Genomic DNA, 26,824 nt, shown 5'->3' with positions numbered 1-26,824 from the left:
TTTTGTGGGTAGTAGAGGGTGGTAGACTTGGAAGGTAATGGATTGGGAAATAGGAATAAGGGTTGAACAATGTGGTGTGGAAAGAGGGTAGAGATATTTAAAGGCAAGGACATTATGAGGGGTGCCAAAACAGTCCGGAAGCCAAGGCAAGGATTTGTGGCTTCCCCATTCGCTGTTTGTAGCAGAGAATTTTTTCTGAATTGATGGCAGGCGGGAAGGGAAAGCTATCAAAGAGGAGGTTTCAACTAGCCTGCAGGAGGAGCCTTTGCATAGCAGCGCGTGGCCCAGAACCCTTCGTCCTCTTCAAGGATGACAGGAGCGGTTGAGAAAGGTTCATGACAGCTGCCTCTGGCATACACAGTGCAGAAACGAGAGGAGGGAAGTGGAGGGTCAAATGGAAGCCATGAAACTGGAGGAACGCACAGACCGATTCAAACCAGGATACAATACTACGGAGTTAGCACACAGCGAAATTTGTACTGCATGGAATTAACTGTGTGTGTATTTTTGTAAGTCATAAAAGGGGCCTGAAGAAATCCAGGATATGGAGAAATTGCGTGAGCAAAATGGTTTGGGGAGTGTGTCATGTACCACACGAGTGAGACAGTCATTACAAAGATGGGGGGAAACTAATGTAGATTGCACCCCCCCACACTGTGTCTTGGTAGCTGGATGCTTCTGTTCCAGTTTTAATTGCTCCTCCACAGAATGAGTATGGATGCACCTTTTCTCTCAAAACCAGTCCTTGGGTGCTTCGAGGCAAGTCTTTTATCACACCATCACCCTGCCCCAATCACAGATTTTTACTGAGGATCCAGACAATGCCACCGACCACCTGTAACCCTCCCGTGTTTTCCCACCGCTTCTTCCATCTTTTTTCTTAATCCATTAAGGAGGGAATGACAGAATAGCTGCACAAGGCTTTCTCACGGGTAGTGTTGGAGCCCTGTTTGGAAGCACCTGTTTATTCGAGCAGTACTTTATTTCTGTCTTGTCCTCTCTACCAGCTCGGGGTGGACTCTCCTCTGCATTGCTTCCAGCAGCAGATGGTGTGTGTGTGTGTGTGTGTGTGTGTGTGTGTGTGAGAGAGGGAGAGTGGGAGGGAGGGCAGTTGTGGCAGCCCCACCAGCTGTTCCTCCTGAGCCCTGCAGCTGTTCCCCTCTGTTGGAGGACATAGCTGTGTGTACTTTTGGCTTCCCCTGCAGCGACTGGCCTAGCCTGCTGCTCTCAGGTATGGTGATCTGTGCTGTATGCCGGCTGGCAGCGGAGAGAGGAACATGGCAGCAAGAAGGGTGTCTCTTCAGCAGGGAACAGCGTGGGTTGTACAAGCTCCTTGATCATGCTTAGAGGAGCAGAGGGAGAAGGTGGTGACAACCGGTGTCCTCTGCATCTGCCTTTTAATCCCCCAAAGAATCACTTTGCTTGCCAGTAGCCAACACAGATGCTTGCCAGTAGCCAACACAGTCATCGCAGGAGGCCATTACTGCACCCAAACAAAACCAGATTGATTCCCACTGCCGGAGGAAATGGTCTCTCTTTCATGCTCAAGTGGCCACTTCCATCTTGATTCTAGTGCACATGTTTGCGGATGAAGACTAAGGGTGCCACCCTTCTTTGTTCAGACACTTTTTACAGGACACTTCTTACACGACATTAAATTGTTATCCTCCTGTTCTCCCCCCCATCCCATGTTTCTTGCACTCTTCCTTGTGGGTTTCCTGGTCAACAGCTGGTTGGCCACTGTGTGAACAGAATGCTGGACTAAACGGACCCTTGGTCCGATCTAGCATGGCTCTTCTTATGTTCCATATTTTCACAGACCACAGAAAACCCAACTTCGGGGGAAAGAATGGAGACAGTCGTGCAATATTCCCAGGTATAGATTGGCAGAACTCTTAGCACAAAAGCACTTAAATTAAAAACAACAACACTTTAGCATAATTTTTTTAAAAAACACCTCCTTGCCTTTCAGGCCGCTGTCATTTTATCACAGATTTTAAAAAAAGATTTTTATTTTACTTTCTAACATCATTGAAGTAATTGTGTAATAGTGCTGACGTTTTAAAAAGCACTTTAGTGCAATTTTTATAAATGAGTTAAAAATGTGGTCTGAAAAATAGGATTAAAAATGGCACACTCAAGCGACCGTGGACAGAACATAATGCAATGTAAACACGCACAAAAGTGCTATAGCCCCGAAGAGTAGACATGTAAGTCAATAACTGCAGATCTACATGTAGCTTACACCAAAAGAGCAATGACTGGGTAGCACAAGAAACAGCTAGACTAGAATCAGCCTTAGGTTGCAACCGTATGATCACTGATCTGGGAGTAAGGACATACCTCTGAGCAGACATGGGCTTTCTTCAGATGGAGCTTTTATCCTCTGATTGAGATGGCTCCCTCATGGAAGTTTGCAGGCTCTTGACATGATACCATGACCCTCCAGGGTGTCCCCTGCACTAAATGCCCTTTGTTCCATTTTTAAATAGACCACAGATAATGAGCTATCAAACTACCCCACTGTGTTCCACTTCAGTTTCCTCTGTGAAAAGAGTTAAAGCAGCAAGAAGAGGAGCAAGATCAATGAAAGATACTGGAAGACTCAGGGCTTCATCACGCGGAGTTTTTATCCTGCGATCGAGACTGCTCCTTCATGGAAGTTTGCGGGCTCTTTACATGACACCATGAGTCTGCTGCACTAAATGCCCTTTGTTCCGTTTTTAAATAGATCACAGTTCATGAGCTATCAAATTACCCCATTGTGTTCCGCTTCAGTTTCCTTCTTGAAAAGAGTTAAAGTGGCAAGAAGAGGAGTGAGATAAATGAAAGACAATGGAAGACTCAGATACGGGGAGAAGGAGGGGGAAGGGGGTGGGGGAGAAGGAAGCACGTGAAAAGGGAGTCAGTTGTGATCCTGCATTTAAAATGGAAGCAGAAAGCCCCATTTTAAATGCAGGATTTTAGGCTGGAGTAGAGATGCCCATGCATAGGTGTTCACTGATGACGCAACAGTCAGCCTTCAATTTCTCATACACACACTGCAGCTACTTTTTAATATCTTGGACTGTTGATATATTGGGAAAATATAACAGCTTGCAGAAACAATTATTTTCCCAATACATCTTTAACACCCAAATCACCACCTCCCTCTGTGTTTTCAAACCAGTGCTAGACAGGATCTTACAGAATTAGGGAATGTGGCACATAGCAAGAGAAGTGCAGTATTCAGCAATGGATAAGGATGGTGGTAGTGTATGTGAGGTCAGGGGAAGAACAAGCCTAGATGGCACTGGTGTGGTAAATTTTGAAGTGCAAGAACTCGCCATGACAGTCCCCACAGCCACACTCCCAAGGAGAGTCCTAAATTGCAGGCAGCTATGCTGATATCAATAAACAGTTCTAGCAGTTTGATCTGCATCAGGAGCAGATCTGTTATAATGCTACTGGGTCTTAATTGCCCATTCAAGGCCAAGCCATTGCAAAATACTTCGCATTAAAACAGAGAACAATATACCGTTGGGAAAATTCATTTCCCCCAGCTACTGTGGGAATTACAGCCATGCTCAGAGGTGAGAAGGTCAGCTACTTGGATGATGTTTTTCCCCTATTCAGAAAGCTGCTGCAATTTCACAACTCAAAATACACCCTATGAATTTTCCCTGGAATATAAGTTAGCAAAGTTTTCTATCAAAGGGTACATTCAAGCCAGACCTTAAGTGACTACTGTGCTCTTGGCCAGCTCTCTTTTGGTTCAATGGAACCCCATACATGAGAAAGTCCTTGAGGATGGGTCCCCGAGGTGACAATAATTATTTCTATTCTGCACGCAATCACAGAGAAGCAGAGAGATCAGCCCATTTCTGATCACCTCTCTGTAGTCTTGGAGGAATGAGGAGCATGTCTAGGGATCCTTCACGACAGGAGGAACAACTCAGCAGCAAATCCACCATGAGGTTGTTAAAGGGCCTTGAGTCTGGACAGGTATTGTATAGAACAGGGAGCTCCCCGCACCTCCCCAGTTGGGGGAAAACAGAGATGCCCCAAAGCACCTTGAGAGAGAAAGAGAACATTTCGTGTCTAGAGGCTGGACTTCTGTAGAGGGCTGTCTGGAACAATGCAGTCACCAATGCCTTCCAGAAGATTATCCCACTTGTCAAAATCTTCTTTCAGCTCTAGGGGAAGAGGAAAAGGGGGGATATATTTTTGTTTGAAGCATTTCTATCCTGCTCCTCAGCTAAAAAGGAGCAGCTTACTTGCAACCAGTAAAACAAGACAGTGGCTGGCTGGGGCATGCTGCAAACTGTAGGCCTTTTTTTCTGTCTAAACATGCATAGGATTGATCCCTAAATTAGATCTTCTGCATCACATCTGTTTTGGCCCTGAGGAACCTAGAATGTACATTTACAAGATAATCCTTTTTTTATACATAAGAATGAGAATGAGAATAACAACAAATTCACATTTATATCGTGCTTTTGAGTGTTCAAAGTGCTTATGCGCATTATCTACTTGTAATCCTTACAACTCTGTAAGGTTACTATCTCCCATATTGCAGGTGGGCTGAGTGAGGCTGGAAGAGAGCGGCTTGCCTAAGGCTGCCTAGCAAATTCACAACTGAGAGATTCAAACCAGGGACTTCTTGATTTGTAGCTCTGTCTTAGTCGCTACACTACACCAGCTCAGGTGGGTGGGGAGGAAAGATGCAAAACACTTGATGGAGATAACCAAAGCAAGGCCTCCAAAAACAAACTTGGCCACTTCTTTGCTAAGGAGCTCAGAGAAAGGGCGGGGGGAACCCTCCCCACTCATGCACTAACCAGCAGAGGGATGGAAAACCTCTTACGAGGATAATCTGAGCTGTTCCCCAAAAGTTCCGATAGCATAATGCTTCCAAAAGCCTAATGAACTCTTAACATCTATCCAACTGATGAGAGGCGATGGTTTTGATAGGGCTGCAACATTTAAATCAGTGAGATGAATTTATTTAAAGCCTGTTGATCAACTAATAAGGTGCTCTGATGAAAATCAGGCAGCATTACAATATGACACAGACACACATGCAAGAATTTTAGAACTCAAGTACTTATAAAAACTGTAGATGACAAGCAACATCTTAAAAGAGGCACCCCCCCCTTTCTCCCTCACATGGGATGGTGTGGGGCAGAGAATGCCTCTAAATCCAGGAGTAGGCAACCTGGTGTCCTTGCAGATGTTTTGGACTACAATCCCCATAACCCCCAACCATTGATATTGGTTGGAGTTAATGGGAGTTGTAGTCCAACACATCCGGTGGGCACCAGGTTGCCCACACCTGCTCCAAGATGATGCCTATGACATGTGTTCATTGTCTAAAATACAAAAACGATGCTTCTTGCTACAGAATGACTGCGTTTATTCCAATGCAAATTTTTAAACTAATTATATGAGTCTTAGGGCGCAATCCTATGGCGATAGGCGGCTGCCTCTGAACTCGGATGCAACCGCCTATCCAATGCATCAGCTAAGTTTTAACAGGTTGACTGCTCTAGTTTCTAGGGGGAATTGAAAATGGTTGGGATGCTTTGTTCCCATGGTGTATACCAAGGGGGGGGGGGCAACTTGTAGCTCTTCCAGATGCTGGACTGCAATTCCCATCATGCTTCATCACTGGCTATGCTGGCTAGGGCTGATGAGAGTTACAGCCCAACAACATTTGGAGGGCCGCACATTGCCCACCTGGTATATACACACACACACACACACACACATCTTTTGCTCCACTCTCGCCTCTAGTTAAAGGAGATTTCTGAAAAAACAGGAAGACCAGAGGTGAAAACGGGATCATCACCACCCCCTCCCCCACACACACACGGTTCTTTGAAACAACCATCCCCTGCCTCCAGCCCTAGACGGGGCCCATAAGCAGCTTGGCGACATGGACTTACGGAGATGTTTCTGCAGGAAGGCGAGAGCAGCTTGGTTGGTGAGGTTAAGGCCTTCGTAGGGATCAATGGTGCCTCTCGTTTTGAAGACTCTGTTCACGAGATTCCCCACAAGGAATGTAAAATCAGTCTGACTCTGGTGGACGGTACCCCTGCGAAGAGGACACAAGCATTTAAAAATGACAGGAACCACTGGGCAGGAACAGATGCAAATGGAACAGCTGGTACCTCACCTTGGCTCAACATGGGACGCCTTACATCAGCCTTCCCCAGCCTGGTGTCCCAGTCAGCATGGCTAATGACCAGGGCTGATGGGAGTGGTAGTCCAACACATCTGGACTTCACAACCCAAAAACAAACCATGAGTTCTCTTCCTAAGTTGTTTGTGGTTAACAACCTGTAGTTAAACCATAGTGCAAAGGTTTGCACATAATGACAAACCACGATTCAACAACAACCAATACTCGACCTGTACTCTGGGCTGTTGTTATGTTTGAACCAGGCCTAACTGTTATTTCCTTCTCCAGCCCCTTCTTCAGCTCAGCATCTCACCTATTTTTACTCTCCCTCGCTTACTTTCATTATGCATCATGAAGAAAGGACCATAAGCCTGCAGGTGGAGGCAGTGAGTCTAATTCTTTATTCTATGTATAGCACCTACTTCCTTACACACACACACACACACACACACACACGTATTCTGACAAGCCCCTGATGGCCCTGTCTGAGCAAGTGCAAGCTTACAAGATGGTTATAATCCTGCTCTCGTTGCTTGTGGTGGTGACCTTTTTCATTTTGTCCACGCTTTCTGCAGTCTGGAACTCCTCCGTGTTGACAAAAAGCACCGGTTTGATCACTTTTGGGTACAGAGAGTTCTCCAGCGGGAACATCCAGGCATCGAGGGCAACAGCACATCTGCAATGAGGGGGAAGATGAAGTGCGTGGCGCTTTACAACCAAGCAGGTAATCAAGGTCTCGGATTCCTCACAGGCTGCATCTAACTAGAAAGCCAGCCCCAATTACCACTATCGAGTCTTCAGGGTAGCTGATTTTTATTATTTTTTTCAAGCACTTTCAAAGCAGCCTCTGGAACATACTTACTTAAATTGGGCTTCTTTAACGAGGGCTAGAATGGCCGTTGCTCCTCCGAAAGAGTGACCCATGACAGCAACTTTGGTCAGATCCACATTATCCTGCAAAGTGATTAGGAAGAAAGCTCTGAAGAAGCCAGATCCCATATTTTATTCTTTAACACAGGGTGCGGAACCTCACACTTGCCCAGGGTCCAAATCCACTCTTCCAGGGTTCCCCAGGTGGCCACACCCCTTTTCTCTGCCCCCCCCCCACTACTGATCATTTGGTGTTTTCCAGGCTTTTGTGCATTTTTCTCCCATTCAAAAACCAACCAACCAACCAATCACATTTCTACACCCCCCCACCAATAGCTCTCTGAGTGGTTCACAACAATTAAAACCACAAAAGCAAAGCATAAATCATAATACAAACTTTAAAACTTTAAAACTATGGTACAGAAATAAAACCAAAAGAGAACCAGAAGCAGCGCAGAGATTTAAAATACAAGAACAGATTTTAAACAGAACTAAAAGACTAAAATGCTTGGGAAAATAAGGTGGTCTTCACCTGGTGCCAGGCGAGCCTCTCTAAGGCTCTCTCTCCTAAGGCTTAGTACTAGTAGTAAGAGCTGGTAGGTTTGGTATTTCTGGCCTCACCCCTTTTGCCCTCCGCCCTGCCCACCACTGGGATGTGGCCCCTGAAAGGTTCTCCAAATGGAACTTGGGCAGAAAGAGGTTCCGCACCCCTGCTTTAACGCCAGCACCCACCACCAGGGCAAGCACCTATCCTCTTGTACTCCGTGGCGTGCCATGAACTGATGGTGGTATATAAACAACAGCAGTGGGTTGGATCCATGCTTAGTCATGAGTAGGCCCATTGGAATCAATGGGAAATGTCAGGACTAACTTAAGTTGCACTGATCTCAACGGGCCCACTCTTAAGTATGACTAGGGGCGGAATCTGACAGGGCACTTATGCCCCTGCTAATTCTCTTGCACCCTGCAGATGCTGTTGTGAAAGCTGATTCACTGCTTGCGGAACAGAGATATAGCGCTTCCTGAAGGAAGCCCTGCAGCAAGCGGAAATGCATTTCTCAGTTAAGACAGGTTGGTAGAGCTCCGTTATGCAAGCTCCACCAACCTCCCCTTTCCAGAAAGTGTTTTTGCTTGTTTCTGGTTTCCCTGGAAGTGCTACATCTTCGTTCCGCAAGCAGCGAACTTGTTGATGGGAACTGGCAGGGAGCAAGGGAATCAGCGGGGGCGTAAGCGCCCGGTTGGATTCTGCCCTAAGTCTGGATCCAACCGACTGAGTTCATGGTGGGTTTTGAACCAGAGATTTCCCAGTTCATAACCAATCCATAAGTAGGGCAGGAAGCCATGGCTCTTTCTGATTGTTTGTTTGCTCCCCCCAGCATCATGTATTCTGAAGTATGCTGCCCCTGTGCATGGAGGTTCCATTTTAGCCATTATGTCTACCGGAGTCACTGAAAGCCCCACACTCCATGAAGTTGTAGAGCTTTTTCTCAAAGGCATCCAAGCTCTCATCGGATCTCATGGCAGCCCACCTTCCGCTACCAATTCTCACACCATCCTGCATTAAAACACAATCATTCAGTGCAGGAATCCCCAACTTTTTTCAGTCGGTGGACACATTTGGAATCTTGAGAGAGTGCTATAGGTACTCTCACAAAATGGTTGCCATGGGGGCAGGCTTGCCTGTTCATAAAATGGCTGGGATGGTGCGCATGGCCAGCCACAAAACACTCACTTTTCCACTAGATGAATTTCTCCAAACCATTTAAATGTAAGTTCTTTAATCTCCGTGATTTCAGACCCTGCTGCTTTTAGTCTGTAGGGCAGAGGTCTCCAACCTTTTTGGGTCGGTAGGCACATTCAGACTTTTGTGGGCTTGTTGTGGGCACTCCTTCAAAATGGCTGTCATAGGAGGGTTTGCCCGTTTACAAAATGGCTACCATGGGTGTTCACAAAACACCCATTTCCCAGAAGGCAAACTGGTGCGATGAAAAGAAACGTAACTTGCCCAAGAAGTGAAGTACAAGACAGAGCTCCAAAACACAGAAGCCAGTCTTTTGAACCCAAATAAAGATGGTGCTGGAGGGCAGCCCTGTGCTTTGCCGTGCAGCAGCTTCCCAGTTTTATTTCTTAAGAAATAAAATAAAAATTAGGAGAGGCAAGGAGCCTGGTAGGTGCCAAGAGAGCATGGGCACATTGGGGAGTGCAGAATTAGTACAAGTTGTTTAAAAGCACAATATCCCCTTCTCTAAATACCCTTTGGAAACACCCCCCCCACAACCTTTGCCATAGCAAATTATGATGAAAAGGGTATCATGTGTGTGCGCGCGCATGCATGCGCACGGAAGCCTTTATATATGGTACTCTGGAAGCTTTCTCTAGGAGAAAATACTGGCAGGTCGCACAGGGAGAACACGATACAATGATTTTTGCAGGAACGGTCATGTGAACGGGGCCTGCTAGATAACAAGCAACAATAGGCACACAGCCACGCAACACTTTACAGCCTGTCCCAACCTGGCGCCCTCTCAATGTGTGGGACTACAGCCCCCATCATCCCCAGCCAGAAGCCTGAGGGCGATGTGCGATGTAGACTTCATATCGAGGGGTATCAGGTTGGGGAAGCGGGGCTTGGAGAGTCCTTTGTTTCGTTTTTTTTTCCTTGCTGATTCTATTCCCATGCACAAGGGCGAGATGTACATTTTCCATTTCTCCCAAAGCAGACGAGGTTCTGGCTCCCCCTGGTGACGAAATGGTAAAATCACAGGGAGGTCTCCGGAGGCGAAAGATGGGCTGGAGGCTGCAGCTCATAGAGAGATGGAAAGAACAAGAAAAATCGAGGTGGGGTGGGTTGTGGAGAGGCTCAGGAGGGGCCATAAGTGTGACTAGGACGTTAGTGGAAGCAGGCTGAGACAACTTGAGCAAATAAGGTTACGGAGCTCCCTTCCCTAGAGAGATTTGGTCGGCCCCCCTTCTTTTAAGCTTGAAGCAAGCTGCAAATACCTCTTTGTTTCACCAAGCTTTTATTTTTTTATTATTATATCTATATCCTGCCTTTCTTCCAAGAAGTCCAAGGAGGCTTATGTGGTCCCCCTCCACACCTTTTTATCCTCACAACAACCTTGTGAGGTAGGTTAGTCTGACAGGCACTGGCCCAAAGTCACCCAGTGAATTTCACAGCCGGGTGGGGACTAGAACCCAGCTCTCACCAATCCTAGTCCAACACCCTAACCACTACACCACACTGGCTAAACTGGGTTAAAGCCCCATCTCCCTGTTTTTATATTGAATTGGTTTAACCTGCTCCTGGTTTTCATGTATGAAATTCATTTTAGTCACCTGAACTGTTTTTATTGTAACTTGAACTGTATTATGTATGGGTTTGGGGTTTTTTTTTGGTAGACAGATTAGAGTTTATTTTATAAAGAAAAGTGAGGTATAACTCACTTATAGTTATAGTTATAACGCCCCCCCCCCCCCCGGCCAGAATTTCGGGGGAAGGACGGAGCGCCTCCCCCCCGGCCAGAATTTCGGGGGGGAGGGACGGAGCGCCCCCCTGCCAGAATTTCGGGGGAGGAGGGACGGAGTGCCTCCCCCCAACCTCGAATCAAATTTTGTTAAAAGTAAGTCACTTTCGTACATCCCTAGTGTTTTGTGGCCAACCATGCCCGCCATGGTAGCCATTTTGTAAATGGGCAAGGCCCCCATAGGGGCCGCGATGGCTTAGTGGTTAAGACGCTGAACTGCAGACCGGAAGGTCGGCAGGACAGCAGTTCGAGACCCGAGTGCCGTGTGACGGAGTGAGCTCCCGTCTTCAGTCCCAGCTCCTGCCAACCTAGCAGTTCGAAAGCAAGAAATTGCAAGTAGATAAATAGGTACCGCTTTGGCGGGAAAGGTAACAGCATTCCGTGCACCTCGGTGTTTAGTCATGCCGGCCACATGACCACGGAAGCGTCTTCGGACAGCGCTGGCTCTTTGGCTTAGAAATGGAGATGAGCACCACACCCTAGAGTCGGACACGACTGGTTGAGGACACCTTTACCTTTTTAAGGCCCCCATCCCTATGACAGCCATTTCGAGGGAGCGCCCACAACACACTCACAAAATTCCGGATGTGCCTACTGAACTGGAAAGGTTGGGGACCCAACCTGCCCCCAAAGCAGCAGGGTCCCAAATCACAGAGATAAAACAACTTAGATTAAATGGTTTGGGGAAATTTATCTAGTGCCAAAATGACATCAGCATAAGCACCAGGTGGGCCTTCCTTTGGAGAGCATCCCGCAATTAGGCTTCTACTACTGAGAAGGGAGAATAACTCCCAGAATCCTTTGCAATGCAAAAGGGTTCTTCTGCAGACAAAGTGATGCAGAAAGGATTCCCTCATGTTTGAACACTTCTGGACTGTGGGCCTACATTCAAGCCTTTTCTCTGCCACAAAGGTAAATAAGTCAGCCTCAGTCCTGCGTCTGTACAATGGGAACAATAGTGCACCACCTCAAATAGCTGTGAAAACAAAACCTCAGGCGTGGCACAGAAAGAATGAGCAGCAGTATTTAAAATTAAAACACCATGACCAGAACACAGTTGCTTTCTTCCAAGCCGTTAGAGATCACGTCCCATCGAGCGATGGCAGACTGAATGAGCTCAACACCATTTACCTTCAGCGCAGACAGATCAAAGTCGGTGTGTAAGAGGTTGACGGCCGCCTTGCCAGTGTTGATGGTCCGGACCAGCTTGAGCCCTCGAACGCACTCGTTGGCTCTTTGATGGAGCTGAAGCGAGAAGAAGCTCTGCCATTAATCCTCTGTCCCTCCATTGACTTTCACAGGGTTAAGCCTTCCTTTATGCTCTTTGGACGAAGACGGAACCGGAATAGAAACAAGGGCTACTCGCTGCAGTCAGTGGCATTCCGGGCTGGCCCAAGACGTTTTGCTGCCTGAGGCAAAGGGCTAGATGGCACCCTGCCCATTCCATGCACCTCAGCACCAGCAGCAGAACAGGATCCTCCACCACAGCAGGCTAGCTTTTCCTGGCAGGGTGGGGTGCACAGAGGTGGCAAGAGGGAATATGGGCTCTGCTCAGTGGCAAAGCCCCTGCTTGGCATGCCGAAGGCCCCAGGTTCGATCCCTGGCATCTCCAGGTAGCGCTGGGAAAATTCCTGCCTGAAGCCCTGGAGAGCTGCTGCCGCTGCCAGTCAGTGTCGACAGCATTGGCCTAGATGGAACCACAGACTGACTCTATGTAAGGCAGCTTCCTAGGTCCCTATGGAGCCTCAGAAACATATTGCCCTCTTCCCTCCCTTGGGAGCTGCCTACAGAAGGGGGAAGACAGACAGTATTTTAGAACATTTTTTTAAAAGATGCATCTTACAGCTCTTTCTAAAAGAAACCCTACAGCTTGGCGGGGTGGGGAATCATTCCACATCCATGGGGCCACCATTGTAAAGGCCTTGCCTCTAGCAGTTAACTCTTTCAGCTTCCCATACTGATGCAATACAATTTATAGATCAATGTTTTAACCTTTTCCTTGTTGGGTTTTTCTTTATGTGGGTGGTGAACTGCCTTATGATGCAATCCTATGCATGCTTAGACGGAAGAAACGTTCTACAACTCATGGGAGTTGTACAACTTTTTTTCTGTCTAAGCATGCATAGGATTGCATCCTTAAGTGTCCTTAATAGACAGGGTTATAAGATAAAACAGTGAAAAAAAGATCCAACAGCAGCTTAGACCTAATATTGTAGTTATTGTATTTATTTTTAATACGTATATTGCTCTGAAAGCTTCAGCTATAATTCGACTCAAATTTAATAATAATAATATCTTAAAAACCTTCCCCCACTTCTTCCTCCTCCTCATCCCACTGTGATCTCGGAGATCAACCAAGGGCACCTTCTTAACAATGCCACCTTTGCAAGTTCAAATTGCAAAGGTACCCACCGGAGATGTACCAGAGCATCTTTTTTAAAGTGCTGTAAAATCCATTTGAGCTGGCTACTAGGGGACTACAGGCTTTTTTACATATGGCTTTTAACCTGCAACTTTACTGTGTCTTCTACTTCCAGATTCTTTGCGGGATTAAGGTCGGCTTCTTTACATACTGTTTTTCCTCGGGTTTTTCTTTCTCTGCCTTTCTCTTTCATTACACATTACACTAGATGGCACTGTGGTATAGCGGAATTGCACAATTACATGAAAGCCTCTTTCCGCAATTTCTAAATCATACCACACTTTCCTTGATCTAAAAAAAGACAGGGAAATGGTTGCAGAGAGTGGGAGAGGCCCTGGAGGATGACAACGCTGTGTAAAGGACCCGCAAACTACCATGAGTGAGCAATCACGAGCGCACAATAAAAACCTCATGTAGAAAGGCTCTATAGTTAAGCCTATAGAAGGATATTAGAAGGCACCCTGACCTTAATTTTATTTTGCTTTGCTCCATAAGAAAAAGCCCACTAAAAAAAAAGAATTAAGAGCATACCTGTGGGTTTCGGAAGCGAAACTCCTGATCTTTTGGTGCCCCTCGATATGCAAGCCACTCTTCCTGCACCTGAGCCTCAGGGAAGTCCGGTGCTTCGGGTTCCAGTTTGCAGAAGTAAGTGGTGGAAGCAGAGCGATCTCTGAAAAGAACAACTTTGTTGAACATCGGCTTCAGGCGGAGACAGGCAGGAAGGCAAAGCAGAAGAGGGACCCAGCTCAACTCCTGAACTTTTTCCAAGCCCAGCTCAACTCCTGAACCTTTTCCAAGCCCCATGTGGAATCAAAAGGTCATCAGGGTGTCTGTAAATCTCACTGAAGTAACTATTCCACCTGTCCATCCCTGCTGCTGCACACATTTTGAACTCTGTCCCAGAATTCCTACATGACACCATCTCTCTGGGGGAGGAGGGGAGGCAGGGGGCTCACACAAAGCCTTCATGTGTTGAATGCAGACAGAAAGGAGTCGAGGGCTGAATCTACACATAGTAGTTTTACCGTTGCGGCCCCCTCCCTCTCCCTGAGGGAACGCAAGTTTCTGAGGAGGAGGAGGAGGAGGAGGAAGAGGGACTTGAGACACGCCAGGGTGCATCGCAAAGCAGAAAAGTTAGGGGCAGGGCTCAGACGCTCCACCAGGATAGCCACTCTTGGAAGCCAACGTAGGAGGGAGCCACCCTAAGGAAGGGGCATCACTGTGAAGCAAGTTTGGCTGTGAGGTTCACGCCCAAACTGTCAGCAACGTCACCACCCTCCAGTTTGTCTCCTCTAATTAGAGATCACAGATTAGTTGTTTAGAGGCCTGAGGCAGTCTGAGAGCTTCTTGGGATCTGCATTTGTAGAGAGGCTACTACAAAACATAGTTGTATCAGCCTGAAGCTTTGTCTCTTTGTGGTGTTGATTGTGAAGGGGAAGGACCATCCATTTCTGACACATTTTGCCTAATGAAAAGATCTGGAGATCTCGAAAGCTTGCACATTTTTGGTGGCTTTTTGGTTGGCCTAATAGAGGTATTACACTAATATACTTTACGGCAGGGTGGGCACATTTAGAATTTTGAGAGTGTGTTGTGGATGCAATCACAAAATGGCTGCCATGAGGCCTAGCTTCCCATTCCCAAAATGGCTACCATGGTGGCTGTGGCCAGTCTCAGAACACCCTATGGGAAGCAGCCTTGTTATTAGCTTCCTTTTTTCACTGCTGCGATTGCGGGAATAACTGCTCGGAAATGGTGGATGCATATATCGGGAGGCTCAGTTAATTTTCCATGCAAAGGCACATGAGGGGTGGGGGACGCAATAACTGCAGCACTTCGCAGAACCCTTTTTATAAACACACGATTGGGCCCAAGGTCTTAGCAGTCTAAGGAGATTCAGTTTCTCACCTGTGCTCGAGGGCCATCACCAAAAACCCACGCGAAGCCATTTCAACACAGATGGCAGAATACACAGTTCTGAAAGTTGAAGGGCAAAGGAGATGGTGAGAATGCAGGAATACTCCTGCAGTTCCTCAGGATGTTGGATGCATCTCTTTCCCGGAAGGTAGGTGAGTTTCCAAGAGCTTGCTACACCAGCTACTATTTTTAGTCATTTCTCAAGCCTTTACAAAGTGTTTGAGGACTTCACTATTTGTCCTTGCAACAGCCCTGCTAAGAGATGAGTGCCCCCGAGTTCAAATCCCTCCATCAAATGCCACAAGCTGTTCGGAGGACCACACTGGCCACCTACTGCATGATGATGATGTATATACTACTCCTACTACAGTTGGTGGAGAGTGTGGGCTGCCGAACAGCTTGTTGCATTTGATGGAGGGATTTGAACTCAGAGGCACTCATCTCTTAGCATGGCTTGTTTCAGGGTTATTTGAGGGTTAGCTGAACATGGTTAGAGGGTTAGGTGAATCAAACAATCCCTTGGGTTCGGATGACATGACAAGCAACAGCAAGTTAGGCGCCCGTGGGCACCATACAAAACTGGTGCTCGCAGATGCCCGGCACAACGAAGCCACAGCGGCCTGTGACCTGGTTCGCACAGTTGTGTCATGCAAACCAGGTCACCGACTCTCAGCCTAACCTACCTTGCAGGGTTGTTGTGAGGATAAAATGGAGAGGATGAGGAGGACCATGTAAGATAAGACGGGTTCCTTGCAAGAGGAAAAAAGGTGGGATATCAACGTAATAATAAATTAATAAAACTATTCGTCCCAGACATCTCCAGGGAAAAAGAATCTTACATTGCAGAGCCGCTGCTAATCGGCATAGATTATACAGCAGGGGTGGATCTGGATGTGCTGCTAGATCTCCGATCGATCCGTAGTAGATCAGCAAGGACATCTGAGTCCAGCTGTTTAACAACAGCAGCAACAAAATGACCCCTGCCAAGTTATCCTGATGAAATGAAGAAAGCTTGGAGAAACCAGGAGTGGATTTGTGTGTGGAAGGACTGTGAACTCCATTCGGTTCTGGTCCTCAAAACAAATGGCTGGGCTCAGAATTCTTTAAGTTTAAGCGGATGTCTTTCACACCAGGCTCTGGTTGTTGGATCTTGGGGGTTTAGTCAAAAACAAAGTAGATCTTGCAAACGGACATGCCTTCGCTTGTACCCACATCCTAAAAACATGTAGCCACCATTGATATGTTACTAGAGTGGTATGGGAGATGCCAATGGAGGCTGGTGGGTCCGATGTCAGTGGTGTAGTGAATCTGCTCCAAGTCAGAACCAGTCAGCTCCGCACCGTGGATAGCTCCTTTAGAGTTCTGACTGGTTCTGTCTGAAACCCGGAACGGATGACCACCCCACTGACATTGGTGCCACCAGCCTCCACTGGGAGATGCAGGTAACATCTTTTGCACAGGCTCTGGGAATCTCAGGGTCCTAGTAAGAAACTAAGGAGATCTTGCAAGCCTGACATCTGCCCATCCTTGCTATACAGGGCTAAAATGAATTATTTGTTTAACGCTGTATAAGGCAGCTTCTTATATTCTTATCAGAATGGGTTGCAACAGTGTGAATGAATGCCAAACATGGCCTCTGGTAGCTGTTCCAGAAACCTGAGCATCTAGTCCTCATGGATGCTGAGAAAAGGGATAAAAACATCGGGGCAACTTCTTCAGAGTGGAACGCCAAGTACACAAGTATCGTTAAGGGTCATCACTGGCTTGCCTGAATTGTTCATATTCCCACCCCACCCATGCAGAAGTAGAAAATGCCATTATGCATAGATCGGAAAGGCAAGCTCTCTGCAAAGGCGAAGGGATGTAGGAAACAGGTCAAGACTCTTACCGAAAAGCTCCTAATCCATGGGAGAATATGATCAATGGATACTTGTGGCCACTTGCTCTAAACGGCGCATCCCAGCTCACGGGGATTCTGCACGACCCTGTGGCAATGAAATGGCGCATGTTAAGAGAACAAGGCCAGCACCAGAAGGGTTAACACTTCACATATCTTCCCCAGTTATGAGATTGCGACAGCATTCAAGAAACCATCTGCTCTCTGATCTGCTCTCAGTGGTTTCTTAAGGATTAGGATCATTTCTGATTCAAAGGCATCACCCTTTTGCACGTGCTGCATGATGCGCGCTGTGAGGCAGCAGTGGAATCTGGCGCACATTTTGGCTGCTTGAGCACGTTCCCAGACCATAAAGTTCCAGCTAGGAGTTGGGGCGTGGAAGCAGCACCACGGCACAGAGCAGCCCTGCAGCCAGCAACCATCTTACCGAACGTCACGTTGAGCAGCGGGGCGCACCATTTCCGATTCATGTTCAAGTAGTCAGCTAGCCCACAGCAGTACTCGTAGCGGGGGATCCAGGCTGGCTGCTCTGCGCCATCACGAGGGATGCAGGGGTAAAACAAGCGGAAGAAGAGGCCCTGAGGAAGAGAGAAGCAGATGCGGCATCAGCACCAACATGTGCCTCAAAAGACTTTGGCCATTCTACAGCTCTCTGTGTTTGGAACTGCCTGCCAGAACACCTGAGTGATGCCACCTCTCTTACTACATTCAAATCCCCCCTTAAAACCCACCTTTTCCATGAAGGCCCTCTGTCCTGTTCTAACTCCACTGGTCACTAAACCCAAGCACATTAAAACCCAAGGGCATGCAATGGAAACAAAACCCAAGCACATACAGTGGAAACAACAGCATATTGCTTCCCTGTTAACCTTCCTTCCTGGGATGTACACTGTTAAGTGTAGTGCTTCCCTGTTAATGGCGTAGTGTCAGAAAGCCAAGCACATGCAATGGAAACAACGGCATATTGCTTCCCTGTTAACCTCTGCCTCCTCTGCCCTCCCTTTCCTCTGCAGCAAATGTTAGACTGTAAGCACCTTGGGGCATAAGAACATAAGAGCCCTGCTGGATCAGACCATGGGTCCACCTAGTCCAGCATTCCATTCACACACTGGCCAACCAGCTGCCCACGAGAAATCCACAACCAGGACATGAGTGCAACAGCACCCTCCCGCCCATGTTCCCCAGCAACTGGTGTACATAGGCATACCACCTCCAATACTGGAGGTAGCATAGAGCCATCAGGACTAGTAGCCGTTGATAGCCTTTTCCTCCAGGAATTTGTCCAACCTCCTTTTAAAGCCATCCAAACGGGTAGCCATCACTGCATCCTGTGGTAGCAAATTCCATAGTTTGACTCTGCGCTGTGTGAAGAAGCCCTTCCTTTTATCTGTCCTGAATCTCCCACCAGTCAGCTTCATGGGATGAGCCTGTGTTCTAGTATTATGAGAGAGGGAGAAAAATGTCTCCACACCATGCATAATTTGGTTCACCTCTATCATGTCTCCCCTTCCTCACAGAGGCCTGCTCTCTTGCACTCTGCAAAGCACTACGTACAATGCTGCTGCTAGATAAACAACATGCTATGTGTGTAACGCCTGTGTTGCCTATTCCAAATACAGTTAGGAAAAGAATCACAGAAATGTTAAGGTCATCCAGTCTGACCCCCCATCCCAGCCCCCCAATCAATCTGCACAGTCTTATTGGATATTGTTGCAATTTCTTTAATCCTGCCTAGCGTGCCATATACAATGAATGGCCTGCACACCTTTTCCCTGACCGGCCCTTCCTAGGAAGCCTTTTGTATATCCTGCCTAGGCCGCTTTTCCTTCCTGCAATTGTCCATTTGAACATCAAGAAGCTTTGTTGCCAGGTGGAGGCCTGGTTAGCTCTGCTCTGGTTCACGACAGACACTCGCAATTTGCTTCCCTCTAACTGGCTTAGGGAGCTCTGGGGGTACAACCTGGTTACCAAGGTGGAGCATTTTAGGCTGAAAAAAACGTGGGACAGATTTCTACATACTTCCAGATCAGGCTTTGACTGTGCAATTCCCCAGCCACCTGGGAGGCCTTTTCTCATATTCCTGCCAAATGTGACTCCACCAGTTGAGGCTGGTGGCTCCGCTGTCCGTGGGGTGATGAATCCCCTCCGGGTTTCAGTCAGAACTCTAAAGGAGCTATCCGAGGTGCAAAGCAAAGCACTTCGGATAACTCCTTTTCTGACTGAAACCCGGAGGGGATTCACCACCCCACGGACAGTGCAGCCACCAGCCTCCACTGTTGCTGGAGGGACAGAGAGAAGGGTTTCTCCGGAGGATCTTAAAATCTAGGGCAGGCTTGCGTTCGAAAGGTCCCAGGGCCTGGTCTGAAGGCACGTGAGGCAACCACCTTGCTGAAGCTAAGCAGGTCTGTGCCTGGTCAGTGCCTGGAGGGGAAACCACTTTGGAACCGCATGTAGCCACTGTGAGTTCTGTGATGGAAGAAAGGTGGGATATAAATGTAATAAATAAACAAACAGACATCCAGTGTATCCCCTTCCCCAGGAAGGGACAAAGGGTGTGTGTGTGGGGAGACATTTTGGGAAGAGGGGGGTGACTAAGCCTTTGACCCTGCCTTAATCCAAGTTGCCCCCCTTAAGAAGTTCCTATTAAGGGTGGAGGAGAAAGTTCCAGTGGAGTCCAAACGTTTCCTGCTCCGAAACGAACTGCAGTTTGAGGACAGGCATTTATGTCAGGGACTCAACACGGGCTTAGGTCCCTCTATTCCCCTTGTGCCTGTGGCCAGGGCTGCCGTCAAGGGCAGGCACGGTTGGGCCCCTGCCGAGGGCCCACTGACTAGAGCTGCGCCTCCTCATCTCCACTGCAACCTGCTTCTTCACCTGCCTCTCGCTCTGGCCCAGACAATGGTGGTGGTGGAGAGGAGGAGCAGGCGATGCCTTGGCCTACTGGCTCCCTAGCTCTCTACCGGTCAAGCGAGCAAGCGGTAGCAAGGACGAGAGAGACGAGGAGGAGCAAACAGCAGCGGGTGACAATGGTGGTGAGAAGGTAGACTCATCCATTGAGGGTGTCTTCCCATGAGCCATCACTGCCCATGGCCCCAATCCAAATTATCAACCCCACCCCCCGCGTTGGCTGCTTTTGTAACCTAAAGAGGTATCAGGGGTTCCAGTCAAATAAATCCTACCTCACATGTAGCTTGACTCTTAGATGTACTTAAATCCCTCCAGAATCAGTGGGATTGAAAAAAATTAATGCAGTTACGCACTTCAATGAAAATCCCCTTGTTTCCAAAGAGGATTTAAGAACAATTCAGCACTTCTGCATTTAGCATTGCCAGCAGAGCCCCCATAGCTGTCCCTCAACAGCAATTGGCTCTGCAGCGATTACCATGTGATCACATTTAATTATACATGCCATTAAAAGGCTTCTCTGCTGATTTTTGCATATCAAACCCCTGTACAATGCACAAAAGCAGAGCAAGCTGGGGAGGTTTCTGGTCAGTTGGCAACTCTATCTGGATTGCATCCAGATTATTCATTTTTGATCCCTGCCCCAGAAAGAACCTCGGCTGGCTGTCCTAGTGACAGTGAGTCACCCTAACAAAACATCACAGGAGCACACTCACAAAGCTGCACCCATTTTACCGTGGAGTAAACAATCTGGATTAACTGCTGATTCAGTATTCACACTCACAGTTCCAGTCTGATAATAAAACTACAGTTCTAAACATACTTTGCCAGGGAACATCTCTCATTAAACCCAGCAGGTCTTACTTCTGAGTAAGCATGCTTAGGATCATGTTGTGGATCGTGGTTAGGATCATGAATTGAACCATTTTTTCCCCCATTCATCAGTCTCGCCCAAAGTACCTCACACACATTATCTCAGTAGCCTTTACAACATCCTTGTGTGGTAGGCCAATATTAAGCACCTGGTGTGAATTTGGAGTTGGGGCCGAGAGAAAGAGAGAGCGCGCACACAAGAGTGCTACCTAGTACGTTCACGGCAGAGATGAAATTTCAACCTGGGATATCCTGATCTATATCAGCCTCTTAGCAGTTGTGCTATGCATCTTATTCATGAATACTATGCACCAATGAGCAAGAGAGAAACACCTGTTATGTACTTGTATTTATCAATTGTTATTTTATTGTTAACCATTATATATCTGCTAAAAAACCATCAAGATGGTGTACATCAACTTAAACAACAAAACTATAAAGCAATAAAAACAACATTTAAAATGGTAAAAACATTAGAATATTAATTTCCACATTTAAAGGCACAATCCTATGCATGTTTAGACAGAAAAAAGTCCTACAGCTCCCAGCATTCCCCAGCCAGCAGTGCCTTAAAAGGCGAAATTGAAAAGATGTGTCTTTACACCTGTTCTAAAAGTTAAGAGAATGGGGGCCAATCCTAGTTCTTGAGGGAGCACATTCCATAGTTTGGGGACAACACACGAGAATGCCCTTTCATGCATGCCTGACAAACAGGCCTCTGCAGGTAATGGCCCCGCAAAACAGCCTCTCTTGTGGATCTTAGTACCCGGACAGGTCCATAGTGAGACAGGCTGTCCCCTAGCCAGCTCCTAAACCGTTTAGGCCTTAAAGGTTAAAAACCAAGACCCGGAATTGAGCCCAGAAAGGAAATGGGAACCCATGCAGGGCTTTCAGGGCAGGCGTAATATGGTCCCAACACCGTGCACCTGTTAGCAGCCTAGCTGCCGCATTTTGCACCAACTGAACTTTCTGGACACTCTTCAGGGGTAGCCCCACGTAGAGCGCATTGCAGTAGTCTAAATGGGATGTAACCGAGGCATGGTAAGTCCGACTGACTCAGAAAGGGTTTAAAGTGTAATTGTGTGATTGTGCAAATGCGCTCCTTGCTGCTCCCACCATCTGAAGATCCAGGGAGAGCGTGGGATCAAGGAGCACTCCCAAGTAGGGACCTGATCCGTCAGGGGAGCGCAACCCCTTCCAGAACATGTTGGATCCCAATCCCAGAGACAGGCTCTCTACCGACTAACAACACCTCCGTCTTGTCTGGGTTTAACCTCAGCTTGTTCACCCTCCTCCAGTCCATCATCAACCCCAGGCCACCTTCAAGGGTTTCGACTGTTTCCTTGGCCTTAGGTGACAAAGAGCAACAGAACTGGGTGTCATCAGCATATTGGTGGCACCTTATTTCAAAACTCTTGTAAATCCCTCTTTAAGCACACTGACTGCAAAAGTGAAAGGCAGGTGCAGTAAACATGCTTTCTATACATAATCTGTGTTAAACCTTCTCCGCACACCCACGTAGCCATGTGTCCTCTTTTACAGAGGACTGTCCTGTCCAAGTCCAGTTTTAAGATTGTTGTTGTTCAGTCGTTCAGTCGTGTCCGACTCTTCGTCACCCCATGGACCATAGCACGCCAGGCCTTCCTGTCCTCCGCTCTCTCCCGGAGCGTGCTCAAGTTCATAGTTAATGGTTTAAAGATAAAGAACCATTAAGATTTGTAGCCCATCCACAGTGAGCACCTGGACAACAGACTGGACAGGCGGGCGCACAGATGGTCACCTGGTCACAGTCTTCACCACTATGGTGAGATGGACTGGATTTCTATTTAAATTGTAACCATTATTTCTAAATCTGTATCTATACACCAAAATCTGCTTTCACAAAGCTTATGCAAACTGCTTGTTCTCTTTCTTGGTAATGCATTTCCTCTTTTGGGGTGATTCATAAGAAGTCGGCTTACATGAGCTACTGACTGGCTTATTTTTTTCCAAGAAGATTCACTAAATAGGCAGCAAACTTGCTTACTTGGGAGTAAGCCCTATTGAACTCTGCTGCACTTTACTTCTGAGTCAGTATGCACAAGACTTGTTGCAATCCTATGCACATTGACCTTGGAGCAAGGTCTGCTAAAGATATAGTAGAAGGACTGCAAAGTAAACACATCAAAGAACAGGCTACAGTGCTGCTTTCAGGAGTTGTTTCCCTGCATTTAAGACTTCATAGGCTGTGTGTGTGTGTGTGTGTGCGCGCGCGCCCATGCACATGAGGGTGGGGAATTGAACAGAGGAAGGATTAAACAGCCTCCCACCTACCTCTCTATTCTCAGAGAGGTACTGTTCTAGCTCATTTAGAAGAGGCCATTGGGTTACTTGCTCAGCTTCACCACACTTTCAAATGGATGTCACAGAACTAATGTTCAAGAGGCTGGAGCAGCTCCCTTCGAAGGAAACCCTTTATAACGCTTGGGGCATCTTGGTTTCGAAAGAAGGCAAGAAAAGGAGTGCATGACGGGGTGCATAAAATTATGCATGGGGCAGAGAGAGTGGACAGGAAGTCCCCTCCCCTCAATAATTCTGGATCCTGGGTCATCCCATGAGGCTGAAGTACATTTTCACACAGTACACAGTGAAAGTATGGAAAGTTGGCTGCCTCAAGATGAATTTGCTGCCTCAATATGTAGTGAATGGCCATCAACTATGATGGCTTTAAAAGGGGATTAGACAAATGCATGGAGGATAAGGTTATAAATGGCCACTGGTCATGATGTCAATATATTACTGGCAGTTCCACTAGCTAGGGAACAACAGCAGGAGAGGGCTACTGTCTAGCTCAGGGGTGGGCAAAAGGCAGTTCTCCAGTTATTTAGGACTTCAACTCCCAGAAGCCCCTGCCAGCATGGCCAATGGTCACAAGTACAGGAAGCTGAAGTCCAAACATCTGGAGATCTACTTCCTGCCCACCCCTGGCCTAGTTCATCTTTTCTTATCCTTCCCTATCCTAGCTCATATCCTCTCCCAACCTAGTGCCCTCCAGAAGTGTCAGGCTACAATTCCTATCATCCCCCATGCTGGCTGGGAGATGATGGAATCTGTAGTCCAACACATCCAGAAGGCCATCGCAGCTTGTGGTTTTCCCACAGGCATCTGGTTGGCCACTGTGCGAACAAAGGCCCTGCATTTGATGGGCCTTTGGTCTGATCCAGGACGGTTCTTTTTATGTTCTTATTACAGACATTTGCTCGTAATCCATAGTCTGGGCCTCCCCTACAGCTCCCCTTTACAAGCTGCATTTCTGCACACATGGCCACTGTTAGGTGGGCATCTCATGAGTAACAATAACTTCCAGCATTTATATTGCACTTCGGCATATCCAAAGCACCCATGCTTATTATCTCAGTAGCTCTTCCCAACAGCCCTAAAATGTAGGCCAGTTATCAGTTCCACAATCCACCTTTACAGCAATCCCGCAGGGGAGGCTAGCAGGTTCCATACTCCTTATGAACAGCCCTGCAAAGTATTATCAACATATCCTAAGGAAGGAAGGAGGGGTGGGGCGCTGAAAACAGCAGAGATGAGATCTGAACCAGTAACTTCCTGATTCATCTCTCGCCCTCTTTAGCCACTATCTCAGGGGTGGGCAAATGGTAGATCATGGTCTACTGGTAGATCTTTGGGTGATTTGCAGTAGATTAAAAGTAAGAATAGACACAACAAAATAACTTCTTCCACCTTAATTAGGTTGCTGGAACAAAGAGAGTTTGGGGTAACCAGGAGTGGATTTTTGTGTGAAAGGGCTGTACGCTCCCTACCATTCTGGTACTGAAAACAAATCCCTAAGATCAGAAGACCATGTTGTTTAGTTAGAAACATAGGAAGCTGCCTTATACTGACCCAATTCACACAACCACCACAGCCCAGAGTTTAATCCGGAGTGGGTTGCAGCGCCTGTGGGCACCAGTTGCCAATTCACACCCCTGCTGCAGCTTCTTATATTGGCTGAACCCAGCAAGGGTAGATTGTTGGGGTGGTTAAGAAACCACCCCACAACTCTACAGCAAGCCGTGGGTTTCTTTCTTTCTTACATTTCTGTACTGCCCAATAGCCAAAGCTCTCTGGGCAATTCACAAAAATTGAAACCACAAGTACAGCATAAAAACAATATAAAATATAAAAGCACTAAAACTATAGTATAGAAGTACAACCAGCACAAAGCATAGCAGCAATGCCGAGATTTAAAACACAGTAACAAATTTAAAACAGCAGAGCTAAAAGACTAGACTTGTTTGTTAACCACCCCAACAAGCTACCCTCGCCAGGTTCGGACTACACAACAACCTGCACCCCACAAGGGTAATTAGGGAAATGAGCTGCCATCTGGCAGCATGGCTAACTCATGTCATGCGAAGGGGGGTTAATAAGCCACAGTGGTTAAAAAGCCACCGAGACTTATGAACCACTCTTGGTCCATTTAGGCCAATATTGTTGACACTGACTGGGTTCCGACAACACAATAACCCATACTCAAGGGTTGTATATGGGTTGAGTGTGGGCTGAATGGTAGGCTGTCATTGAAACATGGGTTATCATGTTGTCTAAACCCAGCCGTGCTAAAAAACCATGGTTTGTTGACCACAAACAACCCATGATTTCTTGTTGGGTTGTGAACTGTGGGTTGTTCGTGGTTAACAAACCATGGTTTGTTATCACAGCTGGGTTCAGAGAACATGATAACTCATGTTTCAACAACAACCCACGGTTCAAAGACAACCCATACTCAACTTCTGAGTGTGGCTTATCGTGTTGCCTGAACCCATCCACCGACTGGCAACAGCTCCCCAGTGTTTCAAGCAGGATTCTTTCCTAGCCCTACTTGGGGGTGCCAGGGATCGAACCTGGGACCTTCTGCATGCAAAGCAGGGGCTCTACCACTGAGCTACAGCCCCTCCTGTTCTATGTGTATGCCTTCTGCACCTAGCTCTGGTTCGTGGATCTTGGGGTTCTAATTAAAACAAGCCTAGAGTCTGCCCACTTTTGCATTGCAGTACATTACCCTTGCTCTAAAGCTAACCTCCTTGGGTGGAGTGTGTGTGTGTGGGGGGTCCAGCTGGCATTGTCATGTCCCCTCTGGGGTACTCATAGGAACATAGGACGCCGCCCTATACTAAGTCAGACCCTTGGTCCATCTCGCCCAGTATTGTTGACCCTGATTGGCAGCAGTGGCTCTCCAGGGTTTCAGGCGGGAATTTTTTTCAGCCCTAGCTGGAGGTGCCAGGGATCGAACCCAGGACTTTCTGCATACAATGCAGGCGCTCTGCCATGCCACAGGGCCATGGCCCTTCCCCTGCTCTTCAGGGGAGGCCTTAGAGCGTCCCGCGCTGCACATCGTAGAGGAGCTCCCTGTGCCGAGGGACCTTGCGGCAAATCAGGGGGACCCTGGGCCGCTGGGGGAGACGGCCGTTGTACCGAACACCCAGGATAGGCCGAGCCCCCTCTCGGCCTCGGAGACGGACACCGAGCGGCCACCTAGTCCCAGGGACTGCGGGCACCCAGAGGCGCAGGGGCAACCAGCTACCGGACGCACTAGTGTCCGCCAGAGGAATGCGGCCTCTTTGTGAGCAGAGAGGTGAGCAAGGCTCTACTCAGGAGCGGACTATTCCTCAGGGGGCGCTGGGGGCCCGCACCTGTGCTCTGGGTGGGGCTCAGGCTTGAAGGCCTCCCGCTGCAGGCTGGGGGTGCCGGGACATCGCCTGTCACCCGCGCCTAGACGCCAGCCGCGTCTGGACACGGCTGTCCTCGCTCTGCTTCTCCGGGCGCCCCTGGGGCCGGGCCTCGGGCCGCCCGTGCCTTTGAAGCCGGCCCCGGCTAAGCCCCCGGAGCGCTGTCCGTGCGCCCCGCAAGCGGGGCAGGCCTCGCGCAGGCACAACAGCCTGCACTGCGGCGGCGCAGCTTCCTCTCGCGGCTTCCCCCCGCGGGCCAAGGCACGCACCTTCTGCGCCGGGCCCACCATCACGTCCGTGCAGCCGACGGGGTGGGGGCCCCTGCCGGGAGGCAGCCCCAAGGACTGGGTCACCCCCATGCTCTCTCCTGCGGGACCGGGGGGCGTCCGGGCTGGGCCCCAGCGGCGGGCCGCGGCAGCCCCGGCTCCGAGAAGCGGAACAAGCGCAGTTCCACTTCCTCCCCGCGTCCCTGCCGTTGCGCAAGCGAGGGGCCGGCGGCCGCCGCTCCACGCGCCGTTGGCCGCCGCTGCTTTTGGC

The 26,824-nt window shown here is 48.2% G+C and overlaps 1 protein-coding gene across 1 annotated transcript; it reads right to left on the bottom strand.

Moving 5' to 3' along the window:
* Window positions 1–481: 481 nt before the first annotated feature.
* Window positions 482–26,824, bottom strand: PAFAH2 (platelet activating factor acetylhydrolase 2). Its single transcript, XM_084815821.1, has 10 exons — window positions 26,557–26,824; window positions 17,221–17,371; window positions 16,785–16,881; window positions 14,888–14,956; window positions 13,511–13,649; window positions 11,689–11,802; window positions 7,026–7,117; window positions 6,669–6,839; window positions 5,928–6,076; window positions 482–4,175 (listed from the first exon to the last, which is right to left on the bottom strand). The coding sequence occupies exons 1-10, from the start codon at window positions 26,644–26,646 to the stop codon at window positions 4,081–4,083; spliced, it is 1,167 nt and encodes a 388-aa protein (XP_084671947.1). The 5' UTR covers window positions 26,647–26,824; the 3' UTR covers window positions 482–4,080.

This window comes from Heloderma suspectum, chromosome 10, assembly GCF_057233095.1.
Source record: "Heloderma suspectum isolate Gila_16-S chromosome 10, 16-S_ref, whole genome shotgun sequence".
In the NCBI taxonomy this organism is placed as follows: Eukaryota; Metazoa; Chordata; class Lepidosauria; order Squamata; family Helodermatidae; genus Heloderma; species Heloderma suspectum.
Note: the sequence above shows the minus strand (reverse complement) of the source record. Positions and strands in the feature narration are given on the sequence as shown.

Bases quoted from the DNA above. Each gene is read 5' to 3' on its own strand.
- PAFAH2 (XM_084815821.1), bottom strand. From the start codon at position 26,646: ATGGGGGTGACCCAGTCCTTGGGGCTGCCTCCCGGCAGGGGCCCCCAC. The intron at 13,650-14,887 runs GTGAGAAACTGA...TGTTCTTTTCAG, and splicing joins GTGATGGCCCTCGAGCACAG to AGATCGCTCTGCTTCCACCA. The intron at 6,077-6,668 runs GTAAGCTTGCAC...TCCTCTTCGCAG, and splicing joins AGCAGGATTATAACCATCTT to GGGTACCGTCCACCAGAGTC.